General features: G+C 40.9%; 1 protein-coding gene across 1 annotated transcript in view; it reads right to left on the reverse strand.

Annotated features, from left to right (window-relative positions):
- The window catches only part of FREM1 (FRAS1 related extracellular matrix 1), a gene marked incomplete at its 5' end in the record, with an annotated part of 58804 nt that extends 41243 nt beyond the window's left edge, over positions 1 to 17561 (reverse strand). The window contains 11 exons of the mRNA XM_082337487.1: positions 888 to 978; positions 2184 to 2380; positions 2966 to 3108; positions 3782 to 4126; positions 6709 to 6840; positions 7944 to 8052; positions 9828 to 10151; positions 10808 to 11004; positions 11512 to 11813; positions 12402 to 12496; positions 17331 to 17561. Of these exons, the coding sequence (XP_082193613.1) occupies positions 888 to 978; positions 2184 to 2380; positions 2966 to 3108; positions 3782 to 4126; positions 6709 to 6840; positions 7944 to 8052; positions 9828 to 10151; positions 10808 to 11004; positions 11512 to 11813; positions 12402 to 12496; positions 17331 to 17561 (2166 nt within the window). The remainder of the gene's footprint in view (positions 1 to 887; positions 979 to 2183; positions 2381 to 2965; positions 3109 to 3781; positions 4127 to 6708; positions 6841 to 7943; positions 8053 to 9827; positions 10152 to 10807; positions 11005 to 11511; positions 11814 to 12401; positions 12497 to 17330) is intronic.
- Between the last annotated feature and the right edge of the window lie 1486 nt (positions 17562 to 19047).

A 19047-nucleotide genomic window follows, 5' to 3' on the forward strand; every position in this document is an offset into this window, starting at 1 on the left:
ATCTTTAGCTACAAATCAGGTGAGTACAGGTTCAAATACTCAAACCTGTAGCAAAAAATACAGATAAGGTTTATAAGTGATAACAGAGGCAATGGCCTTACCTTCTTGATGGAACCCTTTAAGAATGCTGGTCCCAGGGCCTTTTCTAACTGTGATTTTAAAATAAACGATTCATCAAAGCATAGCTTTTAATGTAACATCTCCAATACCAGCTGAATTTGCCCTCACCAGTATGAATAAACTGCACATGCTGCCTCCCCAGGTGAGGGCAGGCTGGTGAAATAGGCTAAAATAATCACGAAATTCTTGCATCTAGACACCCATATTAGGCATGTGATTAAGGATTTGTAGGCTCAGAGCTCTCATTATGGTACTGCAATGATCACCATTATGCAACCTTAACCATATGGCAGGACATAAAACAGGGCACTTTACTAATATTTGTAAGACCTCTGTCAAACTACAGAAGCATGAAAACTGAACAACAAAATCCTGAAAAAGGTCTGTTCCAGCCTGTACCACATCTATCGGTGGAGACACTGAGACGAAGCAGGAAACTGTCAAGGCCTCATTTCCACATTTTGTGTATTTTTTCCTTCCTCTTAATATCATGCTGGAGACAAATTCACCCTGCCCTAAGCAACTGCAGCCCCTGCTGGTTTCGGAAGGAGAGTTGTGTTTACATATTGCAGAACTGAAGCATGATGGAAATTTGTTTTAAAAGCTGGAACTGAATTAGCAAAGTTTTGAGCTTCTTAAACAGAGCTTGTGATAGTACTGCTCCTCATTTTTCACCTCTTTTTTTTTTCCTGTCAAAAAGAAGCTGTACACTTATAAATTTTTAAAATTGTTTAGAACATGTCATGGTACCAGGTAACATAACAAACCTGCGTAAATGACCGCAGTGCAAGAGCAGCAGGATCCTTGACCAGCTTGGGGATGGTGTCCACCATAAACAGCTTCCCAGCATCTGCATGGCTGTACAAAAATACATGTATCATGTCCTGGTTAGCAATACTGAAGAACAGGAAAAACGACAGTCACATAGCTCAATTTTATATTTCAAATTAACTTCCCACTGCCAACCACACTGGAAGGAAACATTTTTCTTTCTTCTATCCTTATTATGCATTTAAACATTATCACAGAAAACTGACCACAAGAAATATTTTTCAGGATGGTCATGAAAAATCATTGCATACCTTATAAGCAATCCCTGGGTTTGCTACAAGTGTGTCTCTGCACTCCTCAGATACCATTTACACCACCTGCAAGTCTAATCCACCACATTCTTATTACTTACACACCTGCATTTATCGTTATGTAGAAAAATTAGTTATTTCTGGTTTTCATGCATCTTATAAACTTCTGAAATGAAGCAGTTTCCAGCAAGCCGGCTTTCCAGCAGCAGTACTCAGTAAACTGAGTAACCATGTGGCTATTTGGCTGAATAGGGGAACAGTGTAAACATCCCTCTCCCCCAGGTGTGTACAGATCCTCTGTTGCTTGAGGTCAAAATTGAAAGTGTTGATCTTCTAAAACCATGCAATGTCTGGATTTTAAACTTTTCTATTCAGCAAATTGTTGTCAATGCTGTCATGAATTTACCAAATGGTGAAACAGCATCAGTGACCTGTAAACCACTACTACACCCATTCATCCCATACCCCTATTGCCCCCATAACCTGTTCTGCCTCCATTCTCCTCCACAGGTTCCTGGTCCAGGGCCAGGAGTCCTTCACAGTGCCAAGGTAATATTACATATCCTAGAAAAAGCTGTAGCACCACATCTTCTCAGTCTGGGGCAGGCCCAGGTCAGCCCCACTCTATCAGTTAGGCGATGTGCAATGACTTGTGCTCAAGGCTGTACAGGATCCCACAGGCCAGTGTAAAATGCAAGTCCAACAAAAGGAAAGAAAAGATTTCAGGTGCTTTCCTCCTTCTTATTTCTTGTTAAACTGTGCTTTTTTTTTTTTTTTTATTACTCTGTGTATTATTCTGTTACTTTCAGCTCTAGCTCACCCTTAATCATCAACAGGAGAGCTGCATGCAGCTACTATCACTTGCACTTTAAGCAAACAGGTGAAGAACCTGGGACACAAGCATACTACTGCTACTGATGCTGCTCCTCTTACATGAGTCATTGCCCCGTCCCACTGAAAGATATGGCAGGTCACACCTACCCGTCCGTGCAAGAGAAAAATGGGGAAGTGGTTATGGTGTATGTGAGTTCCCTGTCTTGTTCTTCCACATCTATGAAGTGGAGATGTTTCTTAGTTAAGTGAGCAATCTCAGTCTCCTTAACAATCAGGTGACGGGTCACTCCTGGGGCTTCTCTGGGTAGCTGATCGTCCACAGGGATAATGTGCACCATCATCACCTGAAATCAGGAAGACAGTAAAATCAGCAGCCACTCCTCTCAATAAGAGAGTGTCCAAGCAGCTGTTTACAAACACCCACACACAGAAGTGGATCACTGGAATATGAGATATAGGATGTGGCTGTCATGCCATATCATGGACACACGAGTCATGGAGATATACAACAGCTAAATGCCAGGCCTATGAATCTTAGCGGTTTCCCTTTAAATTAAAAGTAAGGTTAAATTCAGTATGTTGGACTCCTGGGTGAAATAAATAGTCTCTTCTCAGTTGACTTCAGGAGGGCTGTTTAGTTTGTTTGTACTGTCTCCAAATCTAATTTGTTTTCAACATTTCATTTTATAGTCTAGGAAAAAGTCTTTGCAATGGACTTGTCTCTCTGCGGCCAGGCAGAGAGAATTACCCCATGGAAAGGAAGAACAAGAGCTAGCTCTGAAGAACGTTATTTGTAGGTGATGACTGTGGTGATGGCAAACAGAAAAGTTCTCTACCGGTTTGATTTGAAAGTTTGTCAGAAGGTGTAAAATCATCAGCCATTTGATGGAAAAATGCAAGACTCTGCCAAAGATGCTTCAGTTTCATACCTGTGGCTCTGAGAGATTGGGAGGGTCATGGCTATCACATAGCACAAACTCAAGAGAATCTTCAAATACTTCTCCTCCCAAATGATGATAATAAATTATTCCATTAAATAGATCCCTCTGAAGAAAACTGCTGACAGAATACCCTGTTGAATTGAAGAATATATCTTCTATTGAACAGTGCATGATTTTAATAATTCACAAAAATTATCCATTAGCTGTGCAAGTAACTGGTGAAGCATAATGTCCTCCTTCTCACCCTAACTAGGGCAAGCCCTTTGAAATGTTGTCTCATTGTCTTCCCTGTTTCCTGAAGATGATCAACTTCTTTTCTATGTCACTTAACGATCATTCAAAAAATGAAGCAGCACAGCAAATGGGCCTAAAACCCTGTTCAGAGGACAAAAGAGAATTTGCAGGACTAGAAGCCTCTGCAGTCTAGCACAGGAATTTCTGAGTTCAGTTAAATGCAAGGAGAGCTTTATTCCTCTTTTAGCATCACTAACATCATCTAATAGCTTTGAACTTGTCAGGGATCCTTGCAGTTAAAATAACTCCTGACTAGCCCAGCTTTTCTGGGCTACAGTACAGTACAGAAATAGAATGGAAGAATTATGGGATAAATTTTGTTCCCAGGAATAGTTATCCTGGTGCAGAGACCAACGTTAATTAATGATGGGGATTTACACTGTAATGAAACAAGTCCAAATTTGCCATGATTTGTCCTGAGCCAAAATAAGTTGTCTAATTGTAACATTTAATATATTTTAAAAAGGAGGGGACAAAATAAACCATGCTATTGTGGATGTGCTTCATTACCTATCAAGTTTGGTCCTGGTTTCTTCATGATTTCTCCAGCCTGTGGGGGCTTGGTAATATTGAATAGTATGTAATCATCACTGGAATCCATGTCAGAAGCATGAAGCATGGAGCCCTGAATCAGGATCGTCTGTCCCTCATGAACTTCAATGACCACATTGCTGATAAGAAATGGAGGGCTGTCATCTTTAGGGAGGATATTGATTGGAAACTTATGGCGAATACTGTGGGGGCCATCAAAAATCCTAAACACCACAAAGTCCTTCGTAGAATCACTGTCATCATGATGGTAGTGAACAACTCCAGCCTGAATGTCAGAGACTGTGAACATGAATCCTTTCCCTCCTGTCAAAACAGTGAAAGAAAATGCATCAAAAACGTGCAGTTCAGCCCAGAGGAGAATCCGTCCACCAATACGGATGTTATTAAGGGAAAGAGGAGAATGCATTTCTAACCAGAAAAATCAAACGTAACTTCACCTACTGGAAACAAGTTTGTAGAAGTTGGAATAGTTAATAAGAATGCAGAATTTGCAACTGTGGTAAGAGAGAAAATCCTGCAAATGTCCATTGCACTGAAGATAACTGGGGATATCAAAGATTTTTAACTGCAACTGTTTCCACTTTAATTTCAACCTCTACTTTCTTATCAGAACATTTTACATGTATTTTAACCATCAAAGAGAATATGCTTTATAATTACAGATCAGCATTTCATTGCAAGTAAAAAATAACATTTGTGGGTCTTGTTTTTTCTGCATATTGAGGTTACTGTCTATAATAAGACAATTTTACACCTCTGCTTTACTAGACATGTTATGCATACACACAAATATTCAGGCAGGTTAAAGGCTGGTGCTGGAAGAGATTATCTTCCAAGGGCCTCCAAGGAAAATATTTTTTTGCCCTCCATGCTGTGTAACAACAGCAGAGTCACCCACCCCACTCCCTTTGCTCCTCACTTGGAGAGAATTATGGGCAAACTTTAGGGTGGAGAAATAGCTGCCTCAACACCAAACAAAAAGCTGTTAAAGGTGATAGGAAGCTGGGAACAATACCATATAAGCCTCTTTCTTTCAGCTCTTTCCTTTAGCTCTAGGACTGGCATTACCAAACCCAACAAAAGAGCATTCAAAACATTGGGTTGATTCACTGTTCCCTGCAGTTCATGGGAATCCCTCCACAGATTCAGTGGGCAGTGGCTCAGACCATTTGCCAGCAGCATTAGAGTTACGGTGCAGCTGGAGGGCTAAACCTGAGCTTTCCTTTAAAGTTTGAACACCAGTTGGTGCTTGCTAGACAAAACAGGCAATTGCCAAAAATTGTGGTGATGTTTTCCTTTGCATATGCCTATGCAGATACATAAAAGAGCATAAGGTGCTGTCACTGAAGAAGAAATATCCACCCCTGGCTGGCCCATGGGATGCTGAGAAGCCCTGGGAGGCTGCATGCAAGGACGGGACTGCCACCATGAGATGGGCCCAGGGCTCTGCATGCTCCTGCGGACTCAGCTGGTCTGCTGCTCTACAGCCTGCAGCCCACTCCCTGGCTGGCTGCACAGCCCCCCCATAACACCATCTCTGGGGCTGAGCCTATTTAACACTGCTGACACCACAGAGTTTCTGTTGGTAGCATTACAGAAGGATGATCATGCAGACACTGAACTCCTTGGCAGTAGTTTCCTGAGGTGAAACATACTTCAGAATAGTTTCTGTTTCCACTAAATTCCAAATATCACCTTCCCCTTTTCTTTAAATGCTTGCTTTATGTCTCTAGGCTATGCATTTTACATGGACACATTTAACTATCAAAAAATCCAACATTGATAGTGGCAGCATCTTTCCACCCTGCCAACAGCAGAGTGACTTTTTTTACCTAACCATTTTCCCAAAGAGAGCGGCACTGTGCTGACTTGTGAGATTGCAAAGCAAAATTAGTAATATTGACAATGCAGAAGGTTAACGAATTAGAAGTCTAATTTAATTGCCACTTTTTGAAATAAACCTTAAAGCTGCCAGTAAATAACAACCCTATCCAAATGTTGTCTGTATTTGCCAACAAATCAAAATCACTCGGCATTCCTTAGCATCTTCAAGCAAAAATGCAAGAAGGGAAAACATAGTGACTGCATTTCACCTAGGTCATGCCTGCTCGATGAAAGCATAGCTGATTTCTTTAAAATTTCAGCTTTGGGATGTAAACATACGTTAAGAATGTAAAAGTTTAAATACTGAATTTTTCAATACGCTTGTTGTAATCCCCGTGCCTGGCGTGGTTGTAGCGTGGGAAGGCGGTCAGCAGAGGGAGCAGAGCTCGCCTCCCTGCGGCCGGTCTTGCTCTTCTCTGCGGAGGGGAAACCGGCAGAAGATGCATTCTCATGCCCCGGGTTTTCCTCTTTGCTTTGAGCGACACAGAGCAATATACGGCTGTGCCGGCGTTTCCCTTCTGTTTGCAGCACTGTCTCTCGGGCAGTTACCCATCCTCCTTTAGCCTTGGTGAGGCAGGGCAGCACCAGGCCTGCTGCACGCCGTTACTGGCTGCGCTAGCTCACTTGGGCTGAATTCACCTCCAGTGAAGAAACTAAGAAGCAATTTAATTTTCAAATAAAAGTGATATGTAGGCAAAATGCCCGACGAACAAGTATCTCCCATTTAAGGATGTAGGCGGCATAAATACACTATTCGCAAAAGTGTCTAAGGTATGCAACTGACTTTCTTTATGAGCTTGTGAATTTTTTAAGTTCTTACTGTGCATCCAGGTATTTCCTTCCACACCTTCATTCCCTTGTAAATCTGTCTTCTATGCTGGCAGCCCTCAGCAGGGAGTGACATATGACAGACTCTATCAACATCTTATTGACTGTCACATTGTCGTAGCCAGTTGTCACTAGAGAACACGTTTCCAGGCCCTCAAGTTGAAATGGTTTACCTCTCACTGTGAGCTGCCCATGCTGTAAGCCGTCGACTGTGACCAAGCGAACATTTTGGATGTCATCGTTGTCTACAATTTGGAAGTGTTGCCATGTGATCGGTCGGGATTGCCCTTCCAGGAGGTTGAGGCCTGCAAAGAGCAGAGTGTTATTTCACTAAAGCATCTGCAACACTCAAGGCTGTCAGCATCTAACCTTTCTAAAGGTGTTTGCAGCAAGGAATAGAAGCATGTTTAATTCCATCTGCATACCTACCTGTGACAGACATTTCAAGGCCAGCTTAAAAGCTTGATATCAACTTTTATTCTGACATACTTGCCTTAGTCAACTGTCTTTAAGGATTTTTTTGAGAGAAATAAACATATTCTGGTTCCCAATGATCTGATAGACTAGCTAGGCACATTTCTGGACATTTGCACAAACTGGAGCATTGCACTTGCAATCTCACAATGTCTGAAGCTGGGCACTCGGCTTCCTTAGTGAGTCTGCATTTAAAAATATATATTGATCTTTGTGATGGAGTACAGCATCTCTTCTTTTTACTCAGGCAGTCATTTCAGGTGGGGCTTCTCTGGGAGACATAAGGCCTCTCCTTCTCAGCTCCTTCCCTTTTCTACTGTGAGGAGACTGCTCTTTCTCTGGCATTAACTTCAAGACTTGTTTGATCTTATACCTTTGCCTTTTGATGATTAAATGTCAATGTACATTTCACTCTAGATGGGAGACCGTGTTCCTTCTCCAGTGCAGGCATTATAAATCTGTTGAATTAGCCTTAACCCTGTAAGGTTTCCAGGCTTCAAATGGCTGGTGGTGTATCATGCCCTCTTTTTCTAATTGTTCATTTTTGCAGATTTCCACTTTAAAGAATACCAACAGTGTGTGGTCTTTCCCACACACTATCCTACTACTCCTGTTCCTTCACATATCTGTCTTTACTCTTTATACTCTTTTATGTCCAGTTCGTTCTTGAAGAAAATGCTACATACAGAAATCCTGATTTTCCTGTAACTCCCTTTTTTCTTTATTTTTCATTCCAGTTAATACTTAAGATTTTTTCAAGTTGTTGTAACATGTTTCCCCCCAAATGGATAAAGGTAAAAAATAGTTTTACACTCCCTCAGCTTAATGATCCTTAAACTCCAGGTGTAAATCTGAATTTTAGAGCTTTGTCAAATGTCTGTGTCAATGTATTATAAATTCTGTACCAAAATAAACTGAGGAAAAGAGATCTCACCTGTGTTCCATGAAACCCGAGGAGCATTTGTATCTGTTGTTCTGATAGAAAGATGCACGGTGATCGGTAAACTCCTTTCAAAGTAGAAATCATGAACCTCAAACTCCACCTGTTGTGAAAACAGACAAACTATTTATTGAAACAAAAGAGCCTGAAAACCAGCTGTACCTCAAAACACATATAGTGTGTTCTTACCTGAGAGATGTTAAAGTCTTCTGATAATATGTTGACAAATGAAACTTGATTTAGCTTCTAAAAAGAGCCTTCGAGGTTCTGCACTAAATTAAGTATCTGCCTCTGTGCTCTTCACAGTGAATGCTGGGAAAGTTAGTTTGCAACGTGTGGAAATTAATGGGAAAGATAAGCATTTTCACTGTCATTTGGGGTACAATTAACTCAGCAATTAACATAGGGCTTTTTTAATAGTAATAGTAGAGGGGGAAGGAGCATTTCCCGCTCTTTTAGCATATATAGGACCAAAAAAATTATGTAAGAAAAGATAGGGACCAGCACAGAAAAAATTTAAAAAAAAAAAAAAAAGTCAAACTCTTGAATTGTGAAACTCTTGAATTGTCAAATTCTTGAACATGTGATCAAACAATGTCGAAAGCAGAACAGAGACAAGGCACTTAAGGAACAGGCAGTTTGGTAGGATGACTGATCCTCATACTAATGAAATAGAAAGAAAGGAGGTTGCTCTGACAGCCAAGGTTAAAAAAAGACAAGCCTTGTCAGCACCAGGTGCCAAAGCTATTGTTAATGTTCCTGTGCTTTCCAGTACACCCTTTCCCCATCTTACCTTGCTCTGATTTTCTGTCTCTTTAGTTTCATTATTTTAGTACCAACCATTTTGCTTTGTTTGGGTTATTGCTTAACTACCTTATCAGATAGTTATTTTATAACTATCAGTATATTTATATACTCCTTTACCTCATTTCTCTTCCTCTTATATCTCCTTTTTAAGACTACTGTTTATTTCTCAGAGTGCTGGCACACTACTGAATCACACAAAATATCTAGCAGTACTGGTTACTGAAAAAATAAAGTATACTGTACCCAAAGTAAGAGACATTCACCATCAGCACTCTGTGGCAGATCTGGAGGCAGAAACACCACTAGCAGCCCACACAGAAAAAGTAGAAGTGGTGCTCTGTTCTCTCCCATAAAACATAAACATATTCCTGCAGTCTTGGTCTCATAGATTGGCACTGTTTATTTACTCACGCACTCCAGACCCTGCAGATACCAGCCTGCTCTCATCATTTGCATCATCCTCTCTGTGTTGGTGGCATGCTTTTAACCCTCCCAGCAGGAACTGTTGGGAGTCCCTTTTTGTTATCCCCATACCACCATTGCCGCAGTAGGTAGGGTGCAAGATCAAATGGCAATCCTGACATTTAGCTGGTCTCTCTTTCATGGCTTTTAATATGTCACCTGTCCGCAGGTCACAGGAATCAGTACTGTCACATAGAGATAAAAGCCATGTGAAAAAGGCACCATTGATCCTTCCAAAGTCTCTTGGTTAGATCTACATGTAGTGTTATTCCCCTATTCCCTTCATAATAAAAAATAAAAAACCCAATAAAAAAAGAAGAGCCAAAAAACCCTGTTTAGATATTCTCAGTCAGAGGGGATAAAAATGTTTCAGTGCAAAGAAGTTCTTAAGTAGTGAGCAACAAATACCTGATTTGTGTTAGACAGTTAAGCTGATGAGTCACAGGAGAAAGGGGTAAAAGATTTTACCTCTGCTCCTGCATTGCATACGATTAGAGAAACATCTTTTTTTTTTTTTTAAATAGCCATTACAAGTGAATGCATTGATTTACAGCTTACTGAATCTTAAGCAGATGAAAAACAGCAAATGCTCATACATTACACTGTTACCTCATAATTCCTCCTCTCTGTGTGGCTGTTATTTGGAGGCTGATAAGCAATGAGCATGTCACTGAGATCTTTCCAGGTGAAGGAGCCAACAGCTTTTGTATGGTCGGATAGATGAGTGATAAAGCCCTGTGGAGGTGGCTTGGTGATGTTGAATACAAGCAGGGACTTTGGAGTTTCATTGTCTTCAGCATCAATGGTTGTGGTTGTAATGGGGGTTAAAATAAATTGATCTACTTCCAGGATGAACTTTGCCATCGGGGCAGCTTTGGGTATTTGATTGGGAATAGCACCTTTAATCTGAACAGGGAGCCATGCATACTCAGTCTACAACAGGAAAAAATGAGACAACTGAAAGGGCAAAGTGAAGCAAACAAAAGAAATTCAATTTCCACTACCTTCACATAACTATTTGGGGTACATGTTAAAGCAATAATTATTTTGACAAGAGAAACTGAAACATTTTAATGAGAAAATGCCTAAAGTAAATATTTAGACATCATGAAAAGGTCTTCCAGGTTCACTAGCCTTATTTGTGTCCTTAATTTTGGGCTGAAACAACATGCTTAATTTGATGTGAGCTAAATGAATAACTTTACCTGACAGAAACATGCACGAGCCATTAATTATTATTAACTGAATATGTTCATACAGCTCTTAACTTATTAATTACTATATATGTTGAAGTCAGTGCAGCTCATGCTCTATAAAAAAGCTGGAATTATGCCAGAATTAATTTTGACTTCAGGCTACACTACTTATGCCTGCCAGTAAACACCCAGAGGTGTTTCTCTGGAGCCATAATGGTCTAAGCATAGAGGCATGGAGATAATGCCTTTCATTTGCCCAGCTGGCGACATTGTAAGAACTGAACAAACTTTCAGGATCGCTGTGTCTCTTCAAATGTGAAAAGGAGCAATGAATTTAAATTGCTTGAAAACCAGGAAGACAATCAGACATTGTAAGGTTGCGTAAAAGTCTACCTTGTGCAGAGTTTTGCTTCTGCTGTCTGTGAGATCCAGCCTCACAGGAATATAATCGGTGTCAGGCGAGGGAGGGTCAAGGTGCTGATATCGAATCCCCATCCTCAGAAATTCTTCGCAGCTCATTGTTGTGTTCTGAACAACTCCCAGTCCCGGCATGCAGCTCCCGTTTCTGCACTGCTGGCCCAGACTGTGCTCTGTAACCCAACAAAAGCAGTAGTGAAACAGTTACGGGAGCAGAAACCGACTTGGGAGGCCAGTTTGTATAGCTAAACTAACCCTGATAAAAAGCCAGTGTGATGAGAATTAGGACTCCTTTCCTGACTTAACTTTTTCTACAGGATTTTATTTTCAACTGACATCTTCGAACTCCAGCCTCCCTTGGTCTCTTGGGTGGGTGCTGCCTCCAACAACTCCCTGTGCTGTTTCTACTGAGTCTTGGCACTCCCAAAGCCATCACATTGGTCCACATGTCTAGGAGCCAAAAAAAGACTCCAGTTGGGTGATTACTGACCCAGATCTGTGATCTGTGTTGTGCCCCACACAAATTCATGTCCCTTTCAGTTTCCACGATAGCTCAAGCTGTTCATTAAATTTCACATGACCCACTCTTACTCAGCACGTCTGAAGCAACCCACTGCTGCAGCCACAATCTGCTGGGTCTCTTTGAACCTGCTAATACAAACAACTAAAGCACATCATACTAGGGCCAGGGAAGAAGCTCTGTGGCTGATCTCCACGAAGCTGCTCTTGCTGCACTTCCCCGGTGATGAGCTGGCCGTGAGCAGGCAGGTGGGTTTCTGAAGAGGCTATGGAAATGGTGCAGTCCAGATTTATCTTCCTGTCGTAGTCAAAAGCGAGGACATTCTTGTCGATCACTCTGGACAGACCATAGTACTCAGGGATCTCCAGGGCACGGGAGCGCATTTTGATGATATTACAGTCTGGCTCAAGTAACTGCACATGGAGGGTGAATGTTTCTACAAACGTTTCAGTTTCTGTAAACCTGCAGGTGACAGAAAGAAATTAATTATGCATCATCCCGTCTTCTGTTGCTCTGTGAGTTTGGCATTGGCCTCGCCTTCTAAATTGAACTACTTGAACCCCTTTCTCTGATGTGCCCTCAAACCGCAGATCTCCAGAGACCGTGAGGTACCAGACACTGCTGCCCACCTCCTCATACTTGTAAAAAGGCTGTTTGTGCAAAGGAAGAGGTTGCTTGCTGTGTATATGCAATGGTTTGTGTCCCTGTCCGCTGGACAGCACAGAACATACAGTGCTCTGAAAATTCTGTTGTCATTTTCAACAATAAAAAGAAAAATCAGTGGTTCTCTGTAATAAACAAGTAATACCTAGTATTTATTAATACTAACAAATACATTATTTGAGCGTATCTGAAATACATTTTTTACAATTTACAAATGTTTCTGTAAACGGATGGTCACTTGTTCACTAACGATGCTGCTACTGGATCTAAGTAGTTATGATATGTACAGCAGAACATGCTTTTACCATGAAAAATGGACTGCTTGCTCTTCCTGAGGGCAGCTGTTCTCCTGATAACAATGATGTGTGATCTCCCACTGCTGCTTACCTGTACAGCCTAAGCATGACTGTGTCTTCGTCTAAAATTGGACAGCCATTATGGGTATATTTGACTTCATTAGGAAGGAAGTGACAGTCAAAAACCTACCAAGGAGAAAGAATAGACAAGTACAACACTGTCAAGGATGTTAACTTCACAGCTTCTGTTCCACTTCTCTCTGACTGCCCAGAATGCACCAGACTAAGGAAATTTTTAATCTGTAGTTTATTTCTATGCATAGGTATTCACCTGTTCTGTGGTCTCCCAGTGAGAGCCAGAGCAACCGCTTTAATGTGGGGCTGCTGGCACTCTACAAGGGAATGGGCATATAAATTTGACTGTTTCAGGCTACCAAGTCCCTCCTCTAGTGCAACAAATAGTTTGAGCACACAATTCTCTACCACCGCAGCCTGTGGACTTATGGATGCAGTTGTATTCAGTAGGAGAACTGCAGTGGATCTGAAAAGCCAGCAGTTCCTGCAGTATAATGTTAGATTTATTAGCTTTTAAAGTTGCTCATGGTGATAGCTTGATTATACAGTAAATCCTGCTTTATGGCCACTAGCACTGGACTACAAAAGTATGGTCCTGTGAAATTTCTCTGTTGGAAACTTTGCTGGCTCAGATTTGTTACGTTTTTGAAGCACTAACTTTGTACCAGTAGCCTTTTACCACCTCAGATGTCATCTCTGTGCCATACCAACACCCAGCCTCAATGTCAGTGCAATCCCACAGCATAAGGGCAAGCAGAATTTCTATGTTGTGTCCACCAGCTAATTCAAAAGTGACTAATTCTTATGACACACCTGATACAGGTCAAATTTGCAAAGATGGCTGGCCACAGTTTAGCCATCTCAGACAGACACTTGTTTCAGGCTGATTGTTTTATTTAATGATTTGTTGACTTGCAAAACTAAGTCAATGAGGAAAAATGCCTGACCCAAATGGAAAAAAGATTGCTTTGGCGAGTTCTGAGACACTCATTCTTTGGACCAGGGATTTGGATTATGGGGTAAAGGATTTCCACGTCCTCATACCTGCCAATTTGTAAGTCTGGTAAATTACAATTCCCATGTAGCTATGTTTCTTTATAGAGTTTAACAGCTGAAAGCTCCTAGCATTGATAAGGCCATGTCTATATTACCCTTAGGATTAACAGGGAGCCCCTACACAGCCCATGTGTAGATGGAAGATACTCAGCTTTCACATCTACAGGGAGACAAGGCACATTCTTGTCAGCAAGAAGGCAAAAGCTAATCATGGCATTTCCTGAGTACCTCACACTGAAACTAAATGTGGTTTTGATTCAGTTTTTATGGGCAGTATTCACACATGATTAGTTCTTCTAGGGACTAAAGTAAAATCTGTTCAGCATTCACTAATAGACCTGATGAGGCCATAACTAATACGGATTAATATACATATGCAGCTGACTGGCATCTTTTTGCAGAAAGAAGAGGTGATTTTTTACTACCAGTCATTTCTTAAAACACACCAAAAGAATCATGAAAATTAAGTGGCTTGCCTGAATTACCTACATCTCCCCAACCACTTTAGAGGATGGTGAAATGGAAGGGGGATTTTAGTGAGATTCTGAAATGTTGACTGGAAGTGCAGTGCATAGGGAAAGTCTTTCTTTCTGACTTTCAGTGTAAAAATAAAGTAATACTTTAATTCCTAAATTAGTTGTTAATGCATAGTTAACCGAATCACATCATGACCACTTCATGGATTTGCACTAAAGGATATATGAACTACTGACTTTTGTTTCTTTCTAGCCATTACACAGAATTAGATCTTACATCTTTCTATGATGGAAAAATAATAAGAGTTTATCAGCTTTCATTATTACTGTTGGTGTCCACTTCCACTGAAGTTGTTCTCAGATGCTCAAGCTATGTGGTAATTGTTCTATATTCCTAGTGATTTTAAAATCTATTGCCTGCTTTTAACTTTCATCAAGAAGCACATTGTACAAAGTCTTATTTTTTTTAAGTAATGAGTTAGTTGATTATCAGATACATCTACATGGATTTACCACACTTCCTATTGGCTAAAATAATCTTGGAATAATCCGTAATATATGGTGTTATGGAAAGTATGATTGATTTTATTTGTTGGGACTACTTAGAAAGGTAGGACAAGAACAGTTTGTGAAAAACAAAATTGCTGTCATATGAAGGTTTTGGCTATGTTGCAGCTGTTCTGTTGTGTATTGTTTTCAAATCTCACAGAAATATGCATTTTGTTATTTTTCAGTATTTAACAAAAAACGAATATGTCTTTTTCTTACTTAATGTCTTTTCCTTCTTAGTACAAGCTAACATAAAGGAAGGTGATTAATTAATTAATTAGATAGTCCTAAGTGATATCCTATAAAAAAGAAATAAGAGAAGTAGTTAGTTAGGTGGTGTGTTACCATAAGGAAAAAAAAAAAGTACGTTACATGTAAAAGCCATTCATATTACAGCTTCCAGTAGTTTAATGTTGTACGCTGAAGATGAAGTTCTTCACTGATGTAAATCAGTGTAGAGGCCTCAAAGTCAGTAGAGTTTTTGGTGACATGTAGGTCTGGTGTGCACCTGACAATGAGATACTGCTCAGATGATGCATCCCTGTTCATATCAGACGGGACTGCCTACAGCAGAGGAGATGGTTTATCATATCAAAGAATTAATTTCTTTCTAAGACATCATTGATTCCATCTCTTAATTGATAACAAGGGGATGAAAATGAAGGGCCTTTCCACAAAGGTCTGTTACCAATGTCTGACAGTCATTTTATATAAGATACAATCTGCTTTGCAAAAAGAAACATCTGTTTTATGTTTCCTAATATGTTTTCCTTTTTTATGAACAGGCAACTCTAATTATCTATAAATTTGCTGGGTAAGACAAAGGAGAGCTAAATCTTTTCCTAATTACTGTCGAGATTTGTTTTTTTCTACTTCAACTGCTTTTCAATTATAATTTATAATTAAATTGTCATACATTCCTAGAACATTACTCACTTTAATGGCAGTAAAACAAATCAGACCAGAGGCATTTTGTGGCTGCAGAATTTCCTGGTAGAAAGAGCATGAGTGGCACCGGGAGGGCCAGACTCTGGCACCTTTTTTCAGGAATGGTGAAAGCTCAGGCAGCACTTTTCAGTGTCTGGCTCAGGGTCTTTTTCATTTAAAACACAAGCCCTCAACTTACAAATGCCATCTTGTTCTTTCCCAACAAGGAAATATGACTTGAGATAACCAGACTGCCTGTCTCACTGGTCATCTCCCTGGGGGACTCGGTGTGGTGGTGTGTCTCTGGCATTCCCACCTCCCCATGGCTGCAGAGAGGAGGAGAAAGCATCTTTCCTAACGGGATGGCACTCAGGCCAGGAGCCATCCACGGGAGGCATTCCAGGCTCCACCAGCCACCACAGCCCCATTCCAACCTGGTACCCCAGGGCCACCTGCCCAGCAGAGCTCACCCCTCCAGATGAGGTGTGCCTGCAGCCTCCAAGAGCCACATCAGGACCATGACAGAAGAGGCACTTAATGGAGATGGGGCTGGGAGTGGGGAAAGGCAAGGAGCCTACGTATTTTGGAAAATAAGGTGTGGTGAGTACACATCTCCTCGGATCTCTGGAAAACTTCCTCTGACCCCGTGCTAGAAGCATGTCAGGTTACAAAGGACAAAGTGGCTTTTTCAAAATAGCTGGGTCCTACTGTACATAGAGGCTGAGGCAGAAATCAAAAGCAAAGTCACTCAGCCAGCCAGCCAGCTTGCCTACGGAAGAGGTTTGACAGTAAGGAGACATGTAAGTCTCTCTTCTTCTCCTCCTCGTGGGCCAAACTAGACTGGGGAAAGTGGAGAGGGAGGACTATGGTCAGAGCCCCTGTGCTGACAGAGAGCAAACCCTGGGGAAGTCTCAGCAGAGGAACTGCACGTCTTGGGGCCAGTGTCTAGAGATCACACATCACCCTGCTCATCACCTCCTGTTTTCCCTGGTGTGCCTCTGCTCCTTCCGAGTGCTGGTTCAGCTGAAGTATTTGTCAGTGGTCTGCAAAAATAATGATGATGACCAAGCCAGAAGCTTTGAAAAATCTAGAGACTGGTGCTCCTGCATCCACCCTCACAGAGACCACCAGAAACCTCAGAGAGGGTGTTTAAAACAATATACATATACAAACATGTAGAAGTGTATGCTGCATGGTACAATTAACAAAACTTTTTGAAAATAGACAAAAACTTTTTGGTTATGGTTCATTTTAAAACCATTCGTCTTCTATCTCTACCGTTACATCTTCATGTCAATTACTTCCAACTCCTTCCTGCTATGACTCAGGTGGGGAGATCTGTGGGGCAAATGAGTAGCAGAATGGTGATATGTGAAATACGTTTCATTATTCCTACATGCTTGAAATTTTAACAGAAAACATTTTTGTATGTATTTGCCATCTGCTAGCAATTTAGCTGTTGCAGAGAAGAGCAAACAACAGTGTACACAATGTACTTATTGTATGTGATGATTTTTTTCTTAATTGCTCCCTAAGTAGTGGCTGCGTGACTAAAATGCAAAATGCTCTAGCAGGCTATGCATTACCCGAGGGGCACTGATTACCCCCATGGTAGTAAAACAAGCAGCTGAGAGATTGGAGGATATCTCCTAACCGAAAGTTTTTAAATACCCATTCTCCGCTTCTGAAAGGAGACTCTGACCAAAGTCCTTTTTACGCACTCGTGTTACTGAGCTCAACTTTTGGATTTCAGGGTTGCAGTTCTATGTCAGCTGGCTACTTTTAACAAAAGGCTGAATCTCAGTGGCCATTCAGTTTCATGCCTTTTAGTCACTACCCCCCCAAAAAAAAAAAAAATCAATAAAGCAGCTCTTCCTAGTTTCTCCCACACCTGCGCACATGTGGACACTCAGAGCAGCAGAACGGAGCCCAAATACCTGCGGAGTTAGTTTCCCAACCCTCTGTGTTATTGGCTCATTAATCACAACTTCTACTTTGCAGACATCCTTCTCTCTGGGGATCGAAAATTTGAGGGCATCTTCTGACAGGAAGACAGACTGTCCCTTCATCACTTTCACTCCAAGGTTGACACTAATAAAGGAGGAGCATACAACTCTCAGTACAGCAGGCAGCAGTAAAAACAACCAGCTTTTCTCAAAGGGCTTCATATTGTGAGGGGATGCCAGCTTTTTTCCACCGGTGAAAATGGTCTTAACAAAAGAAGCCTTCTCTTTCTCTGCCAGCAGATTTTCACCATGTAATGAAGGACCTAAATGTTAGTCGCAGGTAACAATATGTACCACGTTTTCAATTAAGATGCACCCCTTGACTGAAATTTGGACAGGGGTGTTTCAAAATATCCTTGGGGTTTTATAAAATTCATTGGTGAAGCCTGACAAAATGATGAATGTGTTCTCCAAGTACTTTTAAGGTTTGTTAATCCTGAAAAAAAAAAAAAAAAAAGAAAGAAAATTGATATAAGGCATTGAGCAACTATTGGGGGGGGGGGGGGGAAACACACACAAAAAACTTCCACCATTTCTTACAATTGCAGTTCATTTCAAGCAGCTTAACTTCACCTTTGAATACTATTAAGTGCACACATGCTCACAAAATTAGCTACTTACCAATGAGACTTCTCCCTGAATGGATCAGCTCTCAATATGAGTTCCAGGCACCTTTGTTCCATATGCACATGCAAACACTAGCTGTGTAGGACCCTTTGTTACTGGCCTTTTTTACTGCTGGACCAAGAGGATATTAATAAAAGGGTATGAACATCCAAGTAATTTGAAAGTGCAGGAGTAGGCATTAATCCAGATTAAATATACCTGAAAGTGAGATAAAGGGAGAGTGACCTTTTGTTAAATCTATTTTTGCTTTGCCATTGAATGTGGGGGAAAAAATTCATCCTTAATTTAAAACATCTTGCCAGTGCCTCTCTACTTTTCCTGTTAGAGCAAGTAACTATGCGAGGACGTCAACATAGAAACATATGATATGGCATGACAAAGCTGAATTTTTTCTTTTTCACAAAAAAAGAAGTAATCATTCTGAGGCAAATTCAGCAGAAATAAGGAACAAAAGATAATATGGAAAAAAAAAAATTACAGAAGATCCTCATGCCCCCAGTTACAGTGGATCTTCATCTTCCATGTTTATACTCGTAAGAAAATCATAGTTCTTCTGACATTGAACAAGCACTATTGAAATTCTTATAAGACCCTAGTTTCTACAACCCTCCAAAGTAACTGAATCTATAGCCCAAAGAATAGGCAGTGGTATTGATTTAATTAAATTTGATACGATCATAAGAAATCCAAGCTAGTAAAATATTAACATTCCTTCAGTTTCTTGTAAATTTTTAGTGCCCTGATTACTTATTTCATAGAATCATAGGATGATAGAATGTCCTGAGTTGAAAGGGACCCAAAAGGATTATTGAGTCCAACTCCAGTCCCTGCATAGGAGAACCCCAAAATTCACAACGTACGTCTGAGGGTGTTGTCCAAATGCTTCTTGAATATTGTCAGGCTTGGTGCCGTGACTGCCTCCCTGGGGAGCCTGCTCCAGTGCTCCACCACCCTCTGGGTGAAGAACCCTTTCCTAATGTCCAGCCTAAACCTCCCTGGGCATATCTTCCTGCCGTTCCCT

This window comes from Platalea leucorodia, assembly GCF_965183815.1.
Source record: "Platalea leucorodia genome assembly, chromosome: Z".
NCBI lineage: Eukaryota > Metazoa > Chordata > Aves > Pelecaniformes > Threskiornithidae > Platalea > Platalea leucorodia.